At 46.6% G+C, this 22,669-nt stretch overlaps 1 protein-coding gene across 5 annotated transcripts in view; it reads right to left on the bottom strand.

Moving 5' to 3' along the window:
* PPIP5K2 (diphosphoinositol pentakisphosphate kinase 2) overlaps positions 1-22,669 on the bottom strand; it is a 1,596,028-nt gene that overhangs the window by 1,213,532 nt on the left and 359,827 nt on the right. For all 5 annotated transcript variants that reach the window (XM_078675453.1, XM_078675448.1, XM_078675449.1 and 2 more), the window contains exon 10: positions 8,205-8,306. In XM_078675453.1, the coding sequence (XP_078531579.1) occupies positions 8,205-8,306 (102 nt within the window). The remainder of the gene's footprint in view (positions 1-8,204; positions 8,307-22,669) is intronic.

Raw genomic sequence — 22,669 nt, 5'->3', positions numbered from 1 at the left:
CACAAACTACCTACCACACAGCGTTCCCCCAGGTCTCCTGATAGAAATGGTACCTCACTCGCATGGGTGGGTCAAGTACCCGCGACAGGCAAGGGCCCAAAACATATTTAGGAAACATCAAAATTACCTATCACAAAACAACCTGGTTTTGCAAGGGGGGTCACCTGTGTTTTGGCCCTGGGCTTTGGCTGCCATCTTGGGAAACCTACCAAACCCACACAAGTGAGGTATCATTTAACTCTGGAGAACATGGGGAACGTTGAGTGGTAGGACACTTGTGCCGGCACTGTGATCCCACGCAAAAAAAAATTAAGGAAAAAGTGACATTTTCAGATAAATTTGACGTTTGCAGGGGATTCTGGGTAAGGAAACGTTGGGGGATCCACGCAAGCCATACCTCATTGGACTCCCCAGCCGAACTGCCAAGCCATGTCTTCCCTGGACCGGAATCAAGCATCCTAGGACCGGTTTCTGGCTATCAGCCGTCATCAGCCAGGATAGCTTGACTCCAGTGGTGTGGAGAGCACGGGACTCACGTCTGAGCATACCAGTCCCACTCGGGGTGACAAATGCAAAAACAACAGTTGATGGACAGAATGCAGAACAATGTCATACATTCACCCCAGCTGGACTGTTCCCATGAGGCACAGGGTCAAGGCTGATTTGCATATGGCCATGTCTGAACTGGGGTGGTGTGGAGTGCAAAAAAACGATGGATTTAGGCCCAGATCTCTGTACTGGGGTGAATGTATGACATTGTTCTGCATTCTGTCCATCAACTGTTGTTTTTGCATTTGTCACCCCGAGTGGGATGGGTATGCTCAGACGTTAGTCCCATGCTCTCCACACCACTGGAGTCAAGCTATCCTGGCTGAAGACGGCTGATAGCCAGAAACCGGTCCTAGAATGCTTGATTCCGGTCCAGGAAAGACATGGCTTGGCAGTTCGGGCTGGACTGTTCCCATGAGGCACTGGGTCAAGGCTGATTTGCATATGACCATGTCTGAATTGGGGTGGTGTGGTGAGCAAAAAACGATGGATTTAGGCCCAGATCTCTGTACTGGGGTGAATGTATGACATTGTTCTGCATTCCGTCCATCAACTGTTGTTTTTGGGTTTGGTAGGTTTCCCTAGCTGGCCGCAGAGCCCGGGGCCAAAAACTCATGGGACCTCCCTGCAAAACCAGGTTATTTTGTGATAGGTAATTTTGATGTTGCCTCAATAGGTTTTGGGCCCTTGCCTGTCGGGAGTACTTGACCCACCCATGCGAGTGAGGTACCATTTTTTATCGGAAGACCTGGGGGAACGCTGGGTGGTAGGAAATTTGTGTCAGCCCGGTGATCCTACAACTTTCCCACACAGAAATTTGAGAAAAAATGATTCTTTCATCAAAATTTGAGGTTTGCAGGGGGTTCTGGGTAGAGAAACGTTGGGGAATCCACGCAGGTCATACCTTCCTGGACTCCCCGGGTCTCAGAAATGTGTGGGTTTGGTAGGTTTCCCTAGATGGCCGCCAAGCCCAGGACCAAAAACTCATGTGACCCACTTACAAAAAACCAGGTAATTTTCAGATATATAGGGGGCATACACTTTCAAAAATATTAGGCAGGCGAATAGAGTGCTCCGGAGAAAGGGCATTGGCAACTGTGTAAAAATGGAAGAACCTAAATACAAGGTAAGGGATTGGTCTCACAAATACAAAAATACATAGGGGTGATCGTGGGACTACTATGGCAGTCTGAATGTGTAATGCATTGTGCCTTTCAAGTCTGTATTACTTGGAAAAAACAGTTTTTATGTAGTATTGTGTGCAGATTCATTTCACTGAATCAAATGCAGTTAATTACAAAAAGGAACGACCCGAGAATAAGAGAATGTTTTTATAACACAACAACATATGTTTCAGGTGTAATTTTCCTACTGGAAGAGGATGTGTGGCCAATATATCTGTATGTACATTGTGTGTTCTGTTGGGTCATTCGGACAATGAATATCAAGGACAAACAACAGATCAAAATAATAGTAGTTTGTGATTAAGTTGATACTATGATCCCTGTTGTGCAGGATTTTGATATTAGCGGTATAGGAAGATTAAGCAGAACGTCAAGATCATTTTCACTTAACATTGTAGACAGTTTTCTTAATGTGTTAATTGCCCTGGGTAATTCTTACTCATAGTAAGATTCTTTTTGACAATTATATATATATATATGTGGGGCACATATAATATAGTGTTTCCGGGGTCCCGCACATGGGCGGGAATATTCTAATGCTTATGACTATTGATGAGGATCCCCTAGAAGAGAACCCCAATCTACCCCTGGGGGGTCAGAAATCAAACTAGAAACCAGGGATTATTTTTTATTGATGATGGGGTGGGAGCTGCCCAAAAAGGGCATGGCAGTGCCCCCAACCCTGCCCCCCCCCGAAAAATGTCAGTTTTTTTGCCCCCCGGGGGGCAGAAAGTCCACTAGAAACCAGGGATTTTTTTTATTGATGTTGGGGTGGCGGCTGCCCAAAATAAGCATGAAAATGCCCCACCCCCAATGAAATTCCAGTCTTATTGCCCCCCGGGGGACAGATTAGGGCAGTAGCCCCCCAATCTACCCCCCCGGGGGGGGCAGAAAGCCCACTAGAAACCAGGGATTTTATTTTTTATTGATGTAGGGGTGGGGGCTGCCCAAGATGTGCAGGCCAATGCCCCCACCCCACCACCCAAAAAAATGCAACGGTCTTTTTGCTCCCCTCAGGGGCAGATGGGGGCAGTAGCCCATGATCTGCCCCCGGGGTAGCAGAAAGCCCACTAGGCACCAGGGATTTTTTTTATGATGTAGGTGTGGGGGCTTCTCAGAATGGGCATGATAAAGCCCCACCCCAAAAACAATTACCAGTCTTTCTGACCCCCACCCCCTCCCCCGAGGCATATTGGGTCATAGCCAACTAGGCCTCAGGAAATATATATATTTTTTAATTCAGGGGTGAGGTCAGCCCAGAATGGGCGTGCCAATGCCCACAAATTCCCCAAAAAATGCCACAGGCATATCGGGGAAAACCACCCCTCCCCCCGATTTCCCCCCAGGCGGTAGAAAGCCCACTAGGTACAGACTTGTTTTTAGCAATGTGCCTACCTGTGGATTTTGGGCCCTAGTACAGCCAGCACATAGGGAAACCTACCAAACCTGTACTTTTTTTTAAAACTAGACACCAAGGGGAATCCAGGATGGGGTGACTAGTGTGCCTCTCACCAGATTCTGTTACCCAGAATCCCTTGCAAACCTCAAACTTAGTTAAAAAAAATTATTTTCCTCACATTTCTGTTATGGAAAGTTCTGGAATCTGCGTGGATCCACAAACTACCTACCACACAGCGTTCCCCCAGGTCTCCTGATAGAAATGGTACCTCACTCGCATGGGTGGGTCAAGTACCCGCGACAGGCAAGGGCCCAAAACATATTTAGGAAACATCAAAATTACCTATCACAAAACAACCTGGTTTTGCAAGGGGGGTCACCTGTGTTTTGGCCCTGGGCTTGGCGGCCATCTTGGGAAACCTACCAAACCCACACAAGTGAGGTATCATTTAACTCTGGAGAACATGGGGAACGTTGAGTGGTAGGACACTTGTGCCGGCACTGTGATCCCACGCAAAAAAAAATTAAGGAAAAAGTGACATTTTCAGATAAATTTGACGTTTGCAGGGGATTCTGGGTAAGGAAACGTTGGGAGATCCACGCAAGCCATACCTCATTGGACTCCCCAGCCGAACTGCCAAGCCATGTCTTCCCTGGACCGGAATCAAGCATCCTAGGACCGGTTTCTGGCTATCAGCCGTCATCAGCCAGGATAGCTTGACTCCAGTGGTGTGGAGAGCACGGGACTCACGTCTGAGCATACCAGTCCCACTCGGGGTGACAAATGCAAAAACAACAGTTGATGGACAGAATGCAGAACAATGTCATACATTCACCCCAGCTGGACTGTTCCCATGAGGCACAGGGTCAAGGCTGATTTGCATATGGCCATGTCTGAACTGGGGTGGTGTGGAGTGCAAAAAAACGATGGATTTAGGCCCAGATCTCTGTACTGGGGTGAATGTATGACATTGTTCTGCATTCTGTCCATCAACTGTTGTTTTTGCATTTGTCACCCCGAGTGGGATGGGTATGCTCAGACGTTAGTCCCATGCTCTCCACACCACTGGAGTCAAGCTATCCTGGCTGAAGACGGCTGATAGCCAGAAACCGGTCCTAGAATGCTTGATTCCGGTCCAGGAAAGACATGGCTTGGCAGTTCGGGCTGGACTGTTCCCATGAGGCACTGGGTCAAGGCTGATTTGCATATGACCATGTCTGAATTGGGGTGGTGTGGTGAGCAAAAAACGATGGATTTAGGCCCAGATCTCTGTACTGGGGTGAATGTATGACATTGTTCTGCATTCCGTCCATCAACTGTTGTTTTTGGGTTTGGTAGGTTTCCCTAGCTGGCCGCAGAGCCCGGGGCCAAAAACTCATGGGACCTCCCTGCAAAACCAGGTTATTTTGTGATAGGTAATTTTGATGTTGCCTCAATAGGTTTTGGGCCCTTGCCTGTCGGGAGTACTTGACCCACCCATGCGAGTGAGGTACCATTTTTTATCGGAAGACCTGGGGGAACGCTGGGTGGTAGGAAATTTGTGTCAGCCCGGTGATCCTACAACTTTCCCACACAGAAATTTGAGAAAAAATGATTCTTTCATCAAAATTTGAGGTTTGCAGGGGGTTCTGGGTAGAGAAACGTTGGGGAATCCACGCAGGTCATACCTTCCTGGACTCCCCGGGTCTCAGAAATGTGTGGGTTTGGTAGGTTTCCCTAGATGGCCGCCAAGCCCAGGATCAAAAACTCATGTGACCCACTTACAAAAAACCAGGTCATTTTCAGATATATAGGGGGCATACACTTTCAAAAATATTAGGCAGGCGAATAGAGTGCTCCGGAGAAAGGGCATTGGCAACTGTGTAAAAATGGAAGAACCTAAATACAAGGTAAGGGATTGGTCTCACAAATACAAAAATACATAGGGGTGATCGTGGGACTACTATGGCAGTCTGAATGTGTAATGCATTGTGCCTTTCAAGTCTGTATTACTTGGAAAAAACAGTTTTTATGTAGTATTGTGTGCAGATTCATTTCACTGAATCAAATGCAGTTAATTACAAAAAGGAACGACCCGAGAATAAGAGAATGTTTTTATAACACAACAACATATGTTTCAGGTGTAATTTTCCTACTGGAAGAGGATGTGTGGCCAATATATCTGTATGTACATTGTGTGTTCTGTTGGGTCATTCGGACAATGAATATCAAGGACAAACAACAGATCAAAATAATAGTAGTTTGTGATTAAGTTGATACTATGATCCCTGTTGTGCAGGATTTTGATATTAGCGGTATAGGAAGATTAAGCAGAACGTCAAGATCATTTTCACTTAACATTGTAGACAGTTTTCTTAATGTGTTAATTGATTCTGGAGTCCTCATAAGCATGGTATCACAAGAGCTGTTTGCAAGAATGTGGGGTGACAGTTCGCCTAGGGGCAGCCGGTAATCTATGGCAGTCAAAAATGACATGGTATTGCGAAACAGAATTAGAATTAAAAAGAAAAGTTAACACAGTAAAGGTTTCTGTAACCAAGAAGAGATTTGACATAGTGCCATCCAAAGTAACTTGGAACTTAAACAAAAATAAAAATAAATGCAGAGTCTACCGGAGTCTGTTCTTAATGAATTCACTGCTGAATTCAATTAGAGGAAGATCAGGTGGTTCAAGTATAAGACTAAAGGGTCGAAAAATAAGATAAAGTCATGGAGAACACTACACCTACTAAGCTTAAGCTGAGGAATCTCTTTCAGTATATGGGAAGATTTAGCAAAGGTTCTAAACAACATATGTGAGGTAGAGGTCTTAGAGGTCATGGATTCCTTAGTTTCTTTCATTTGGTAATAGAATGCAAGAAGGACAGGGATTTGGAGGTATCCATAGATCGAAGCAGATTCCTTAAAAGGATTTTGGTAGAGTGCCATCCCTTATCCTACAGTGATGACTTCTTGTTGAAAAAGCAAGGGTGAAATTGTTTAGTGAAATAGGTCTGGGGTTGGCGTATCATCAGGTCTAGCTCAAACCAGAGTTATGAAAAGCTGCTCTTGTGTCTATTTTGAACACTTTCCAACATTTCAAGTTGCCTTTTGGATTAGACTCCTCAGCCTCTGTGTTTAAGTGGATTATATGTCAGACATATGAGGAGGTTGCCAGGGTGGTTGCTTACAGGACAAAATGAAGACTGTCCAAAAAAGCTCAGGTCAGCAAAATAAAATGATAAAGAAACTTTTAGGAATTTTCCAGAATAAAGGGGTCACCATAAACAAAAGCAAGGCTCAGATAGAACTGTGTGGAATATTTGAGAAACATTATCTCAATAGCAGTGTTGAGCCACATCATGGTTTAATCAAAGTCACCGGGGAAGTATTAAAGCCAAAAATCTAAGATCTGCTTTGTGAATTTTACTCTAACTTCGAAAGAACTGAATGTTTAAAGATGTTAATGTCTTAAAATCACAAATAGGTTCCTGAATGAATTTAAGAGGTGACTGTGTGGGCCCAAGCACTGAAATAGTTTGTTGCGAGTTCCATGCGTCTATGTTGTGTCACTGTTGCTGTTAACTCATATGGGTAGCTGCTTTCCTAGCATAAGTTGATGAAAGAGAAAAAAAAAAACATTCGTTTTGTGGTAAAAACTCTGCAGATATTATTGAGAAATATCTCTTATCGAACAGTCAGGCACTGGAGAAATGTACAATTTTTCTCTGGTGATTGAGATATAATATTGGGATAGACCAACATCAATTTTGTTTATACCGAAGGCCTAAGATGTGCATAGTTCTTCAACACAGACATGTATTGAATTATTGCAGAATGAATGTAATGTGCAGTCTATTCCAAGTGATAGGAATTAACGGTGTACTGCCTGTCATAGAGGCCAGTCAAAAAGTACACTATATGTGGTGGTGGAATAGATGAGGAGGAATGTTTCACTGCGCCCATGTAAGGATGAGGGTAGTTCGGGTGGGATACTGTAAACCAAGAGCTTTTCTGCCTTGGAGAAGAGTTTATTTTGCAACCAGTCATCTATGACAGATATTAACAAGCAAAGGATCTGACCTGAACTCGTGGCCACTGTAGATAGGAAAATTGGCGTATATGTGGGGAGACAGTTCGCCTAGGGGCAGCCGGTAATCTATGGCAGTCAAAATTGTGCAATGTGACCAGTTGTGTAAAGCATTTATTCACTTATGCTGCAATGATGAAACGACTTGCATGATCAAATTACCAGCACCACACAATAAATTAAACTAAATAAACTATTCATCTTTATTCTAACAATAATGCTATCATAATATTACAGAAAATTAAAATATGTTGAATTGATTGAAATCAAAAGTAATACACAAGATAACCAATAATTAAATATAGTTAAACAAAATTGAAAAAATAATCTTACTCAATCCAACAATGACCCAAAAATGAGCCTTTAATTACACTAAATTGCAAACCTTAACTCTATACTAAACAAAAGTAAATTGAACTGAAATGCATTTTAAAAGGCAACCTAATTATAACCCTCTTGCTAATTTTCACTAACCTAAAAAGATGAAATTCAGATTTCCTTTTAAATGGTGATACGTCTAAGTAGTTGTAATTAAAGTACTTGAGTAGTTTAAGTGACGGCAAACAAGCAATGGTCCAACAAATTAAAGAGACAAAATACCTGTAGGATAGTACTTCTCCATCTTTCAGGATGGGCAGTGTCAAGATTTGAAGGCTACTTGCAATGAATAGGGGGTAAGCATGAGTTCTTCTGCAAGGCAACATTTTTGCAACTCTGAAGATGGGGTCAATATGAGCCAGAGGCTCAGGCACAACTGGAAAGTAATGTAGACGGAGTGTTGAATAGAGGGCCTTTCTTGCAGAAACATGCCAGTCATGCAATCTGTTTGCGTAGGTAAGATTTTTTAATTTTCAGCATTCTTGGAACACATTTGGGTCTTGCAACAACTCCCCTACTTTTATTGTAAAGCAGGACATCCAGCATCAGGCTGTGTTGTGTTGCAATAAACAGTATGAATGCACGCTAAAGCAATTAAATAGGGTACATCACCCTAAATACTTACATGGTACCTGACGTAGTTGGCACAATAGGAATATCCTCTGCTTCTGCTGGTATTGACCATGGGATCTGAAATTGAGGTGCTAGTTCCCGCATAATGATGTTTCTAGGGAATAAAGAACAATACAAATAAGAAACCAGCAGCACTGAAAAGTAAGCAATCATAATTTATTAGCAGGGCTAAAGATTCCCTCGGAGACACAAGCCCATTTCAGTTACATCCACTTTAATAAACAATACTAGTTTCAATACAAGGACCTTCTATCTAATAGCGATTTCATGTTTATAACAAAATAAGGAACGTTAGCCCTCGGTTCCAGATTGCACCTCTGAGACGCTTCCGCCCTTGGCTCCAGTACTGACCAAGGCGATGAAATTGCTCAGCCCTATGCCGATGACAATTTGTATGAGAACTTGCAAGCCGCTAGTGGGCTGGACACTTCGTCAGAGTCAGCCCTCATCTCCCCTTCAGACCCAGCCATGGAAGAATCTGCATCTTTTGACATGGTTATGCGAAGGGCAACCGGAGTCCTTCATCTCCACTTCGTCACTATGGAGGTGAAAAAATCATCTTGACTGAAGTCCCGCAGCCTGACCAGACTGCTATTAGCCTCTCCTATCTTTTAATGAGGCCTTGGCAGATACCCTACCATGCACCTGCCTGCTTTTTAACTTGTAAATTGCCAGATGCCATCGCCCTGCCCCAGGCGTACCCAGCCTTTTTGAAGCAGCACCTTTCTCGCATCAAGGTGCAAGTCTCTACTAGCCAGACCAAACCGCACAATTTTCTTTTCACTCCCCCTGTAGGCAATATAAGCATGTGGAGACATTCGGAAAATTTCTCTTCTCATGAACAAGCTTGCCCCAGTGGCCAATTAACACCTTATACTCATGCCCTCTGTGACGCGGTGTCGCAGGTCCTCCCATGTGTTCCTGAAGACCTTCTTCTCCCTTTTCTGTCAAAGGCCATTCAGAATGGTCGTGATGCAGCCAAGTTCACAATCCATTGTGGCTTGGACACAAACGACTTGGTCGGATGGGATATTGGCACCAGTTTAGCCATTGTTGCCAGGCTTGGCTACAACCAACTGGGTTCTTTGGCGATGTACAGTACTTCATGATGGACATGCCGTTCGATGGGACTTGCTTGTTTGGGGAGAAGGTTGATTCTGCCCATGAACGTTTAAGGAGAGCAGGGCTACCGCTAGCTCTCTGGGTCTTTCTACTCAGCCTCACCAGCAGCAATGTTTTGTTTACGTTCTTTTTGTGGATTCAGACAAAGCAGTCTTTAATGCTAGCTTGATCCTACCCAGCAGCGAACCCTACAATTTCACGTTTCTAGGTCAGAGTGCCGCTCGGTCTTACATCCCTTGACCCCCGCAAAACCTCTTTACTGTATCCTTACAAAGTCATAGCCACCTGGTGGGAGGCAGAATCCACTGCTTCTATCCAGGTTGGCAAGAACTCACATGGGGCAGGTGGGTTCTGCAGAATGTTTGGAAAGGATATGCCTTACCCTTTTTTTCTTGCCCACCGCACCTCCTACCGTCACCCAGCGACTGACATATGACCCTCTCTCCATTCTGCGGTAGAAAGTGCAAGCCCTTTTGGCGAAAGGGGCCGACGAGAGTGTGCTAGTGCCAGAAGTAAGCTGTGGTTGTTATTCCTGCTACTTTTAGGTGCCCAAAAGAGACGGATGTCTTTGGCCTATTCTAGACCTGTGCTCTCTCAATGCCTTCTTCCAGAGGATGTACAAAATACGCACACTGGCCGAGGTCTTGTCAGTGCTCGACCCAGGAACTAGATGGTGCCACTGGTTCGTCAGGCTGCCTAGCTGCATATTCCTGTCCTGCCGTCCATCTGCTCTACCTGCGGTTCAAGGTGGAAAGCAGTATTTTCAGTTTGCTATGCTCCACCCATAGGGTGTTCACAAAGGTAATGGTGGTGGCAGCACATCTACAGAGGTGAGGTGTGCCAGTCTTCACCTATCCCAGTAACTGGCTATTGAAGGGAGACTCGCCTCAGGCATTCATAAACCACCTCCAGTCTACGGCGAACCTACTTTCATCACTGGGGGTTCACTATCCACGTGCCAAAGTCAAACCTGACTCCTTCACAGATACATCTGAGCCATTCTCGACACAATTCCATTTTTTGCCTTTCCTATTGAGAAAGAGTCCGTATCACCCAAAAAAACTCATGGGTACTCTGTTCCAGCATAATCTTAACCCTAGAGACACAGCAGGGACCACACCACTAAGCTGTACGTCAGTAATTGGGCTGCAGGGAGACTGTTTTTCTTCATCAAACAGAATAGAGTATCAGAGGGTCTAAGGAGCCAAGACAGGGAGCGCTATGTGTATATCTAGAGAGGACTAACCACAACTGCCTTCATCAACATACCAATGATGTACGGGTCACCCTCGCAGGGGGCCTACTCAGTGATCATGTGAGGATTCCCATCAGTCACCACACGGAACCGCCCTTCATCATTTGGGTTCCTGTTGAGACCACTGCTGATGTTATCCATTCTATTCTACATGGAGGGGTCTGGTAGCAAGATACCCTCTCATGATCAATTAGATTAACGTGGTCTCTTATCTCAGATGGAGATGATGTTGTAAAAAAGGAGGACTGATATCGTAGTGCAAAAATTGTAACAAAAAACTAAATGTGTGTGAATTAAAATTGGATGAGGGGGTGCTTAATGTAACTTTATTCTGGCGCTACCCACTCTGCCAATGTTAAAAGAAGTAGACAAGAATAATCCAATGATTCTTGGGTTATTTCATGTATATTGGGGTCAACATGTTTCTGCAATGTGTGACAATAGTTGTCATTGCTTTCATCAGGACCATTATACAAACATGCTACTACGAATTAGTGCTCTCAACGAAAAAACAATGAGTGCTCAAAATTATAAATAAAATTATGAATATTTCAAACTCGATACTAGAGTCACCTGAATCCACTAGTTGTCTGTATCGGTAGTTTCAACCTTCCAATGAGGATATTGCTAAAAATAATAATAATGAACATGTGAAGTTGTTACATTAAAGTCATCTAGAACAAACATAGCATTCCCGTACTTGTACATTTATGCTAGGTCAATATCATATAATCCTAGTAGGAAGTAGCAATCTTCCTAGCACACTCATAGTACAGATTGCTATAGTGTACAGATCTCAACTTTTAGACATGAATTGTCAAATTGACCAAAGGAGATAGACATCTTACCCCAAATGGAGGATGTATAGACTTCACCCCACCTGGCCACGGCTCAGGATGAAGGGGAAGCACCACTCTGGGAAAAAGGGCAAAAAACAGCAATGCTGAAAAAGCCACTTGATTCTAGTGTTAAGCAGACAATCACCGACATACACCTAGAAACGCTGCCATGTACCCCTTAAACATGTCATGAATAGCTTGAAACCATGATTGGATTAGACTATTATGGTTATACAGCTGTTATAACATGGGATATTTACCCAATCTAGGAATATGGCCTGCATCCTATTAGGGGCGAGGTGAATCAATCCCACTCAACAGCGCCGGTACCAGAGTTTGTTATCATACACTCTGATTTAGCGCAAAAGATGTATGCGGCCACATTTATGCAAAGAGGGAGCAGCTTACAATGTTTACAAAGCTAGCGAGAAACAAATCCGCACAATGGCGGTAAACGGCTCCTACATTCATACATATCTCGCTCACCTGTCCGTCGGTACCTCGCGAATGCGTCTGAACCGATCGGGGAGGTGTGGGAGTCAGCATGAGCCGCTGTAAATAACCCCGTGTAAGATTGGACAGGAGCGTATCACGTGGGTTCTTATGTGGCACACGATTGGATGCTTCAAGGACCAATAATATTGCGGTTTTCTCGCGGTCCGCTTATGTAAACAATCATAGTAGTCACGTCATCGGTCCCTGGTACCAACCAATTGCGTGTCAAGAATTAACCCTTGTGACACGCTAGGATACAATCTCAGACGCCGCCTTACATAGCGACCAAGGCGGACTCTTTCACCATCGAACTATAGCAAATTCTGCCAAAACCGACGCAGTGTGAGATTTGTTTTAAATGGAACTAGACTTTACAGTTTTGAATACACACCGAGCACCCGGCTACTATGATTGTTTACATAAGCGGACCGCGAGAAAACCGCAATATTATTGGTCCTTGAAGGATCCAATCGTGTGCCACATAAGAACACACGTGATACGCTCCTGTCCAATCTTACACGGGGTTATTTACAGCGGCTCATGCTGACTCCCACACCTCCCCGATCGGTTCAGACGCATTCGCGAGGTACCGACGGACAGGTGAGCGAGATATGTATAAATGTAGGTGCCGTTTACCGCCATTGTGCGGATTTGTTTCTCGCTAGCTTTGTAAACATTGTAAGCTGCTCCCTCTTTGCATAAATGTGGCCGCATACATCTTTTGCGCTAAATCGGAGTGTATGATAACAAACTCTGGTACCGGCGCTGTTGAGTGGGATTGATTCACCTCGCCCCTAATAGGATGCAGGCCATATTCCTAGATTGGGTGAATATCCCATGTTATAACAGCTGTATAACCATAATAGTCTAATCCAATCATGGTTTCAAGCTATTCATGACATGTTTAAGGGGCACATGGCAGCGTTTCTAGGTGTATGTCGGTGATTGTCTGCTTAACACTAGAATCAAGTGGCTTTTTCAGCATTGCTGTTTTTTGCCCTTTTTTCAGAGCGGTGCTTCCCCTTCATCCTGAGCCGTGGCCAGGTGGGGTGAAGTCTATACATCCTCCATTTGGGGTAAGATGTCTATCTCCTTTGGTCAATTTGACAATTCATGTCTAAAAGTTGAGATCTGTACACTATAGCAATCTGTACTATGAGTGTGCCAGGAAGATTGCTACTTCCTACTAGGATTATATGATATTGACCTAGCATAAATGTACAAGTACGGGAATGCTATGTTTGTTCTAGATGACTTTAATGTAACAACTTCACATGTTCATTATTATTATTTTTAGCAATATCCTCATTGGAAGGTTGAAACTACCGATACAGACAACTAGTGGATTCAGGCGACTCTAGTATCGAGTTTGAAATATTCATAATTTTATTTATAATTTTGAGCACTCATTGTTTTTTCGTTGAGAGCACTAATTCGTAGTAGCATGTTTGTATAATGGTCCTGATGAAAGCAATGACAACTATTGTCACACATTGCAGAAACATGTTGACCCCAATATACATGAAATAACCCAAGAATCATTGGATTATTCTTGTCTACTTCTTTTAACATTGGCAGAGTGGGTAGCGACAGAATAAAGTTACATTCAGCACCCCCTCATCCAATTTTAATTCACACACATTTAGTTTTTTGTTACAATTTTTGCACTACGATATCAGTCCCCCTTTTTTTACAACATCATCTCCATCTGAGATAATAGACCACGTTAATCTAATTGATCATGAGAGGGTATCTTGCTACCAGACCCCTCCATGTAGAATAGAATGGATAACATCAGCAGTGGTCTCAACAGGAACCCAAATGATGAAGGGCGGTTCCGTGTGGTGACTGATGGGAATCCTCACATGATCACTGAGTAGGCTCCCTGCGAGGGGGACCCGTACATCATTGGTATGTTGATGAAGGCAGTTGTGGTTAGTCCTCTCTAGATATACACATAGCGCTCCCTGTCTTGGCTCCTTAGACCCTCTGATACTCTATTCTGTTTAATATTGTTTGGGGTTGTATCAGAGTGTGGTCTTTAAAATCCCCTTTGACCCTCCCTCAATGTTTGTTGTTGTTGTTTTTCTTCATCAACATACAGTGGTCCCAAAGGGTGTCCTTAGAAAGCCAATCTACAATGGTCTCTATGTCAGCTGACCCCCAGTCACGCATGCATCATGCTATTAGGACGCCTCAATTTCTCCCTCACCTCCCCCACCACGGGAAATGGCAGAGCATAGAATGAGTGTTGGTGCTTTTTTCAGACAATGGCTCTCCAAAAGCAGATCACCAATATGAGGAGTTTGGGTTGTTGCTCGAGTGGCAATCTTACACCCAGTAACAGAGCTGCCAGAGCCCCCTGTCTGTACGGTGTCCCATCTCTCCAACTTCTGCCAAGTACACCCTGCTAACCAGTGCACTAATCACTACATCTCAGCCAACAGATAGTATAACTCATAATTGGGCACTCCCAGACCTTCATGTATTTCGCAAAGGGGTCCACTGGCGCTAGCCATCCCAAATTAAATGCCAGAGCAGGGACTCAAGCAGTCTGAACCAACTCCTGGGCATCCAGATTGAAAGGTTGACAAACAAATACACTACTCTAGGAAGTTTCCCCATTTGGGGAAACGCTACGCTGGCCATTATTGACAACCGTAAAGTATACCAAAAAGCACAATTCCCCTTAAGTGAGCACTATCTACCATCCAGATTGGTCTGTGGAACATCAACCTCTGAGTAATAAATCATAACGCCCAAATATTTAAAGGTGTGGAGGTTCCCCTTTAACGCCAAGCCTATTCACCACTACATAAAAGCAGATGAAACAGGAAATGCACAGGTCTCCCCGCAATTGTGCAAAGGCTGGCTACTATCCCAAAGTCTGCCAAGAGTTCCAAGCTGCAAGGAATACTCATCTCAGCATCCCATAGATACAAGAGAATATAATCTCCATATAATGATAGCACATATTCAAGATCTCTCAGTGGGAAGCCCCTGTTCCCACCCTCCTCCCTCACCATGTGAGCAAACTGCTCCACCACCAACGCAAAGAGTATCAGGGAGAGCGAACAGCCCACAGAGATACCAGGAATGCCTCAGAAGTCGGATACGTGCTCGAGGTTCCACATAAAGCAGTGTGGCCCTCCATTCCTATCCTGCCCCAGGCTCATGTGGTTCATGAAAACACAAAGGTGTGGCAGTGTGCTGAACACCCTTGCCAGGCTCAGGGATAAGACCACCGCATTCAAATATCGAAATGTTTACGTCTTGTCTAAAACTCTGGAACGTCTCCTGATGTTAGCAGAAGTATTGTGCTGGTGAATAAACCCACGCTGATCACAGTGCACCAGGGTCTGGAGAAAAGGCGGCAGACTATTCCCTAATATCTTACTTATGATTTTATGACTGAGGTTTAACATAGACAACGGCCTAGAAGAGGCCACACTCAATGTTATACCCACGTTTTGGTATTGAAATTATGAAAGCGACAAACTAATGCTTAGGTGTACATCTCGACAAGTCTGGGCAACAGATTGGCCAAGTAGGCCTGGTAAAATTCCACCTGTAGCTCAACTGTGCCTGGCATTTTACCCAGTGCCAGCTCCTTATTAGCCTTCTTAACCTACGATTCCGTTATTGGGTCGTCCAGTGTTGGACCTGGCATCTTCAGGGTGGTCTTTCCCCAGACTTTTTGCTTTTTACCTCCTGTTTTTGCTGATTCTTTTTGTTGGCCTTTCGACTCTGGGCATTTTACCACTGTTAATCAGTGCTAAAATGCATGTGTATAATTTGTGTAAACATGATTGGCATATTTAATTTAAAGGTATATCCCTTGTAAAGCGGTATACCATATACCTAAGGCCTGTAAGTTAAATGCTACTAGTGGGCTTCAGCACTGGTTGTCACACTCACAGAAGTAGCCTTTCATACCCATCTCAGGCATGTCACTGCAGTGCCTATATGTGCAGTTTACTGCCACTATAACATGGCAGTGAAAACTACTTGTCAACCCTTAAACTAACCTTTTATTACATTACCGTCACCCCTAAGGTAAGCCCTAAGTAACACTAAATGAACGTGCTATGTAGGTAAAAGGTAGGACTTATACCTTTATGTTTTAGATGTCCTGGTAGTGACAAACAGCCTATTACGTTTTTCACTACAATGAGGCCTACCGATCTCATAGATCAGTATAAGGAATTCTCTTATACCTTTTTAAGAAATAATTTCTGATCAGAGAGGAATAGCTTGTTCATGTTTTAGATCTTTGGATTGGTAATGATAAATCCTCAATATTGTTGAAGTTGGATTTAACCTTACTATTTTTTAAATGTCACTTTTAGAAATGCCTGCTACCTTTTGTGTGCTACACATAAAAGTGCTCTTCAAGGGCTTGCAGACCTGTCCCTGTTTCAGAAGTCTCAGGGCCATCAAAGACTTCATTCCTTGTTGTGGGACGCCTGGGCCTGCTTGTTAGCTTGTTCGGATTCAAATTGCGCTCTGTATAGGGAGCAGAGATCAAGCGTTGACCGCTTCGCCCCAACTAAGCGCGGCTGGAGAGAAGATAGAGTGCATCGCCATGGTAACTCTCCGAGCAGCTGTTACCAGCGACACAGCAGCGCCGAAGAAAGTCCTCTCTGTGTGGCCCGCCTAGTTGCTTTGACGACAAGAGTCTCTGTGTAAGCACTCTCCACTCACAAGGGGATCTCCGGTGCTACGTGCCAACCTTGACCAGAGTGAAATGAGGCCACTGCAGCTTCCGAAAGGTACTGTGATTCTGACCTCCAAACCGAGGGGTCTGTGAACCTGCCTGGTGGATGTTCAAGCTGGGGTTGATGTAGGCAGTAGTGTGGTTCCCTGTTTGTGGCTGCTAGGGGAAGCTCCCAGATCTCGTTGGTCTCTGCGGCGTGTCTCCTCAGAGAGAGATGCATTGCGAGACACACGCCCAGAGAGCCTTGTCCCCCTGCCGCCATACCGTGACGCCCCGGAGGGACGGGGGGGGGGGGGTAGAGGGTCCGATATTCGGCATTTTTTATTAGAACGCCACGGCGGGGGTCAGTATTGAGGCAACGCCGTGTGAATCGCCTTCGGGCAGGTGTTTGGTCCGTTGGGCTTTAGGAGCCTTTACTGCGCGCTGGGTGGTGGCTGGTGTCCTGTCAGGATCTGCCTGAGGACGCGCGCGCTTGGGGCCTGGACAGCACACACGTCGGAGTTTCACCCCGCTTACCTAAATTTGCAGCCTTACAGACTGCCCATATTGATAAGGGATTAACCCCTTGTGCCTCATTTGTAGTGTTTTTCAGGGGACATTTGCCCTTGGTGTACAGGCATAACCTAGCCCTTAGTGGTTGTTGCTCAGGGTTCTGACAGACTCCCTGAGGAAAGGGGTGATACCTCGGTTTCTGCACTGTAGGGGAGTTCCCCTGTGGGGAGAAACTGGCCCGTATGAGGGAGGGGTACAATGAGGAGGGGCAGCAGTACATTCCTTTGGATGACCAGTTTTTTCAGGCTGTTGATGATTCCATATTTAAATGTGTGTATGATGTGGTGGCGCCCATGGAGGAGCGTCTTACGAACCACATCATTGCGGAATGCGCCAAGTTGGCCCACGAGTGCTTAGATTCCCCTGGTCCGGTACCTCTCTTGCCTCCCCCGTTACCTAAGAAGGGACGTGTGGAGGAGGGCCCGGGGGGTCCCAGGGGGTGGATTTTGACGCTTTTGACCGCCTCAGGGACACTTTTGTCGCTAAGCCGTCCAATCTGCCCCCTGTGCCTTCTCCGGCCCCGACTCCGGCGGAATCTGTTGGGCCAGCCTCCCCCTCACTGGATGGGGGCTCGCCAGCGGACTCTGACAACGAGGAAGGGTCCTCGCGGTCTTGGCGACCGTCCAGTTTGGCAGCCGACTTGCCCCAGCACCCCTCAGGCACGATTAACCCCGGATGGCATAGTTCACCCGAGGTCAGCTGCTTGGGCGCCTGGGGACAAGGTGGCCAAATTCGTGGCGAATCGCCTCCGCAAGCCCATAAAGAAGGAAGCAAGGGGCTGTTTGCGGGCTGAGTGTCCTAGTCCCACCATGGAATGGAAGGTGGCCTGCACACCGGAGCTTGACTCCAAGATGGCCACCTTCCTGGCCAAACGTATGAAGGACCCAGGCAAGGGTATAGATCGGTCCTGGCGATCCTGCCAGGACAAGCTCCTTGACGCAGTGGGGCCCATGACGAAAATATTGGATATGGCGGAGGAGGCGAAGGTGTCGGGCTCCGTCGTATCCCAGGACGTCCTCTCGAATTGGGCACAGCGGGCGATTATCTTCTTAGGTAATGCCAACTGTGCCCTCCCGACTGAACGGAAACGCTCGCTCCTCATTAAGCTGGACTCCAAGTTAGGTGACCTGGCTTCTTCGGAGGCAGGGGCGATTGCGCAAGGGGGCCTCTTTGGGGACCCCTTTGTGAAGGAGCTAAGCAAGTTCGTAGCCACCTTCACGAGTTCGGACAAGGCCCAGTCCAACATCAAAAGGGTCTTCCAAAACCGTTTTTCCAACGGGGCCGGTCGTGGAAGGGGTCGCTTGACCGGCCGTGGCCAGCAATCCAATCCCTGTAGGGGACAAGGCTCCAGGCGGGGTCAATACAGCACTTCCGCCAATTATACCAACTTTTATTCGACCAGGGGACAAAAGTTCCGTGGCCGGGGAGGCTACCGGAACAACGCAGGTAGACCTGCAACCGGCGGTAAGTCTGATTCCTCCTTCTCAAGTCTGTATTGGGGGTCGGCTAGCGTCCTTTCAGGAGGCATGGCGGGCGGTCACAACCGATGCCTAGGTCTTGCAAACAATCCAAGGGTTTCACATCGAGTTTTACGATTCAAACTACCAAAGGAGTCTTCCCCGGCCTATCTCATTCTCAGAGGTGGATGCCCATCTGGTCGACGAGGAGGTCTCCGAGTTACTGCGCAAAGGGGCCATCTGTCGGTCGGTTCTGCATCCCCTGGGGTTTTTGAGCAATATCTTCCTTGTGGAGGTGACCGACGGGGGCGGCGTCCAGTGATCAACCTGAAGGAGTTCAATGGATGGTTGGTGTACCGGCATTTCAAAATGGAGGGGATTGATCTCCTCCGGGATGTTCTCCTGCCGGGTGACTGGATGGCGAGACTAGATCTCAAGGATGCTTATTTGGTAATTCCAATCCATCCGCCTCATCGCCGTTTTCTGCAGTTCCAATAGAGACAGCAGATTTACGAGTTCACCGCCCTTCCTTCGGACTGTCCTCAGCACCCTGGTGCTTCATGAAGGTCCTCCACCCGGCAGTGGAGTTCCTGCGGGGCCAGGGGATTCGGATGCTCGTTTATTTGGACGACATCCTTCTGATGGCTCAGTCCCCTCAGGATTTGTCCGGTCAGGTGCTGCAGACGGTTTCTCTTTTGCAGAGTCTGGGGTTTGTTATCAACGGAGACAAGTCTGTTCTCTCCCCGACACAATCCATTATTTTCCTGGGATTTGTGGTGGACTCGGTCCTCGAATCCTTAAGCCTTCCCCCTCGCAAGATGACCAAGATCCGGCATCTGCAACATCAGACCATGTCCAGGACTCACATTTCCCTCCACCAGATTGCTTGAGTGGTAGGACTACTGACATCATCCATCCAGGCAATCTTCCCGGGGCCTGTGCACTATCATGCGTTGCAACTCTTAAAATCGCACCATCTCCGACGGGGATTATCTTACAACCAGTTGTTTCCCCTGTCCGCCGAGGTCAAGGAGGAAATGTGGTGGTGGTTAGCCCACGTGGACGCTTGGAATGGCAAGGCCATCTTTGGGGCGGCCCCGACTTTGTCATAGAGTCGGATGCCAGCAGGTCAGGCTGGGGTGCCCGCTGCGGCGATTTCTCCGCTGGAGGCACCTGGTCGTTAGACGAGCAGGAGCTCCACATTCATTGCCTGGAGTTGTTGGCAGGCTCTTTCGAGGTCCGGTGCTGGATCAGGGGCAAGATACGCTTGTGCGTCCTGTTGAAGATGGACAATGTCTCCGCGGTCCAAAGCCCTGGCGAACTTGGCGAAGGAGTTCTGGGGGTTTTGCTTGGCCCATCGCAAGTCGGTGACTGCGGAGTACTGGCCGGGTCAGGCCAATCAGGTCGCAGACTGGCACTCCCTGCACTTGAGGGATTCCAGCCAGTGGAAGCTGGATGTTCAGGTCTTTCAGTGGTTGTCCGACCTTTGGGGTCCTTTCTCAGTGGACCTGTTCGCGTCGGGCTTGGATCACCAACTCCCAAGGTTCTACAGTTGGAGGCTGGATCCGCTGGCACAAACGACGGAGGCCTTTCTGCAGGAGTGGAGTCAGGAGAAAGGTTACGCATTTCCACCATTCTCCATGATTGTCCGCCTGGCGGCTCAGGTCTGCCGCCAGAAGGCGGAGGTGGTGTTGGTTACGCCACTCTGGAGGTTCCAAGTGTGGTTTCTAGTTCTTCTGGAACTTTCTTGGGATTCTCCAATCCTACTCCCCCTGTTTCCTCTTCTTCAGAATCCGGAAGGAGAACAGCATCACCTGGTTTCTCAGGGCTCTCTCCTTCTCATGGCATGGCGCCTTTCCGGCGACATTGGTCGCTCCCAGGCCTTTCGTGACCAGCTGAATCTCTTATCGAAGGCATGGGCAGCCAGCACCTCAAAGCGGTATTGGTCCGCCTGGACGAAATGGCTAAGCTGGTGTCTTTGGCGGGACTTGGATTCCGTGGTCGCAGGCATCGTTCCCATCTTGAATTTCTTGGCTGAATTGACAACGGACGATCGGGCGTACTGCACTATCAACGCTATGCGTTCCGCTATTTTGGCGGGGCATGAGCCGATTGATGAAACTCCGGTTGGAGAACATCCTTTTGTGTGCCGACTTTTGAGGGGTATTTGTTTGTCTTTGCCCCCGGAACCAAGATACTCAGTCCTGTGGGATGTTAATGTGGTTCTCAATTTATTTTTGTCGTGGCAACCTAACAGGTACCTCTCCTTGAAGGAGCTGTCGGCTAAACTAGCCATGTTGTTGTGCCTGGTTTCATGCCGAAGGGTGTTGGATGTGCGTGCTCTCGGCGTTTCGGCACAGGTTTTTTTCCCCGGATGGGTTATCCTTTACGATTGGTCGGCGTACAAAGTCTGCTTCTTGAACGATTTCCTATCCGACCTTTGCGGAAATGCCCAAACTCTCTGTGGTGCAGTGTCTCAAGGCCTACAAGGACTTAACCGTAGATCTCCGCTCTCCAGGCGAACGGCAGCTCCTGATTGCTTTAAAGAAACCGCATAAGGCAGTCTCTTCCCCCACCATTGCAAGGTGGATGCGCTGGGTCATGCAGGAGGCGGGTATTGACACGAAAAAGTTTGGAGCTCATTCAGCCAGAGGTGCCATGGCCTCGAAGGCATTTTCTCTAGGCGCTCGCTTGGAAGATCTTATGCGAGCAGCAGATTGGTCCTCAGATTCCACTTTTAAACGGTTCTACTTGAAACCAGTGGTGGATGTCGCACATTTAGTGGTGAGTAAGCTTTGAACTAGCATAATCGGAGCCTCCGGTCCTGACATAGAATCGAAATTTGCCTAGCTATGCAACGGTAAGTTTCAATTCTATTAAGGACACGGAGGCGAGGATTATCCCTCCCGCGGCACTGTGGTGCGAACCAGCCCGTACGGCGGTAAGTAAAATATTTTCCTTTACGTCTGTTTAGTGGATACGAATGCTTGCCTATGTGACTATCATTGATTGATGGATGCTTTGTCTCTCAGGAGCTTTACACCGGTTTCTTGTGTTTTAGGACATGATGGTGCCAAACAAGACCAGTGACTCCAGGGCGTTCGCACGAAGAAAGAGGAGGGACAACCAGGGTGAAGGACCTTTCTAGGATGTACCGACACTAAGGAAGGACTATAGACTGGTGTTACGTGATGGACTCATAGGAGTTGTAGTCCGTTCAAGTGAATTTGGACTTGGTTTTGTTTCCAGTTGATATGTAGCATGGAAAAGGAAATATTGTGTGTTGATTTTTTTTCGCTGCTGTGGAGAAATTAATAGAATAAAGTGAAGAAAGACATAGAATAATCCTCACCTCCGTGTCCTTATTAGAATTGAAACTTACCGTTACATAGCTAGGCAAATTTCGATTCTCCTCCCAAAGGAAAAACCTAGCTCCTTTGAGGGCTACAACCCCCTCTCCGAGAGGGAGGAGCTCAGGGATGTTTTAAATATTTATTTTAGGGATATTCTAAATACACATGATGAGCAGGATAGTGTGAACGAGGGTGCAGCGCAAAGGAAATTCAAAATGTGCAAGGAGTGTGAATAAAACCGGCTAAAGGGCGTAAAATATATGTTTATTCAGAAGCACCCTCTGCCAGAATTAAAAACGGTGCACCAGCAGCATGGCTTTAAGTAGCAGTGGTATGGTGGAAAATAATGGTCGACATGTTTCAACCTGGAATGCCCCTGAGTCGGGCAAGGCTTTCTTCAGGACCTATATAGATGCTGCTGCTGGGGCTCAAGTGAATAAACAAAAAAAGAATACAATGAACCAGATTTGTTCAAAATCCAACTGCTCCGGAAGGTGAAATTACCCGGTATTGCTGGGCAAAGAGCTCCACCTCAACCTGGCGACAGCTCAGGATGGGGGCACCGTTCTCTCCGTCGATACCCTGAGCCTGCAACCGGAGGTGGCGTTCTTATCCCAGCAATAATGGGTAATTTCACCTTCCGGAGCTGTCAGATTTTGAACACAGG

This window comes from Lissotriton helveticus, chromosome 2_1 (assembly GCF_964261635.1).
Source record: "Lissotriton helveticus chromosome 2_1, aLisHel1.1, whole genome shotgun sequence".
In the NCBI taxonomy this organism is placed as follows: Eukaryota; Metazoa; Chordata; class Amphibia; order Caudata; family Salamandridae; genus Lissotriton; species Lissotriton helveticus.
The sequence above is the reverse complement of the archived record's forward strand: the minus strand, read 5'-3'. Positions and strand labels throughout refer to the sequence as shown.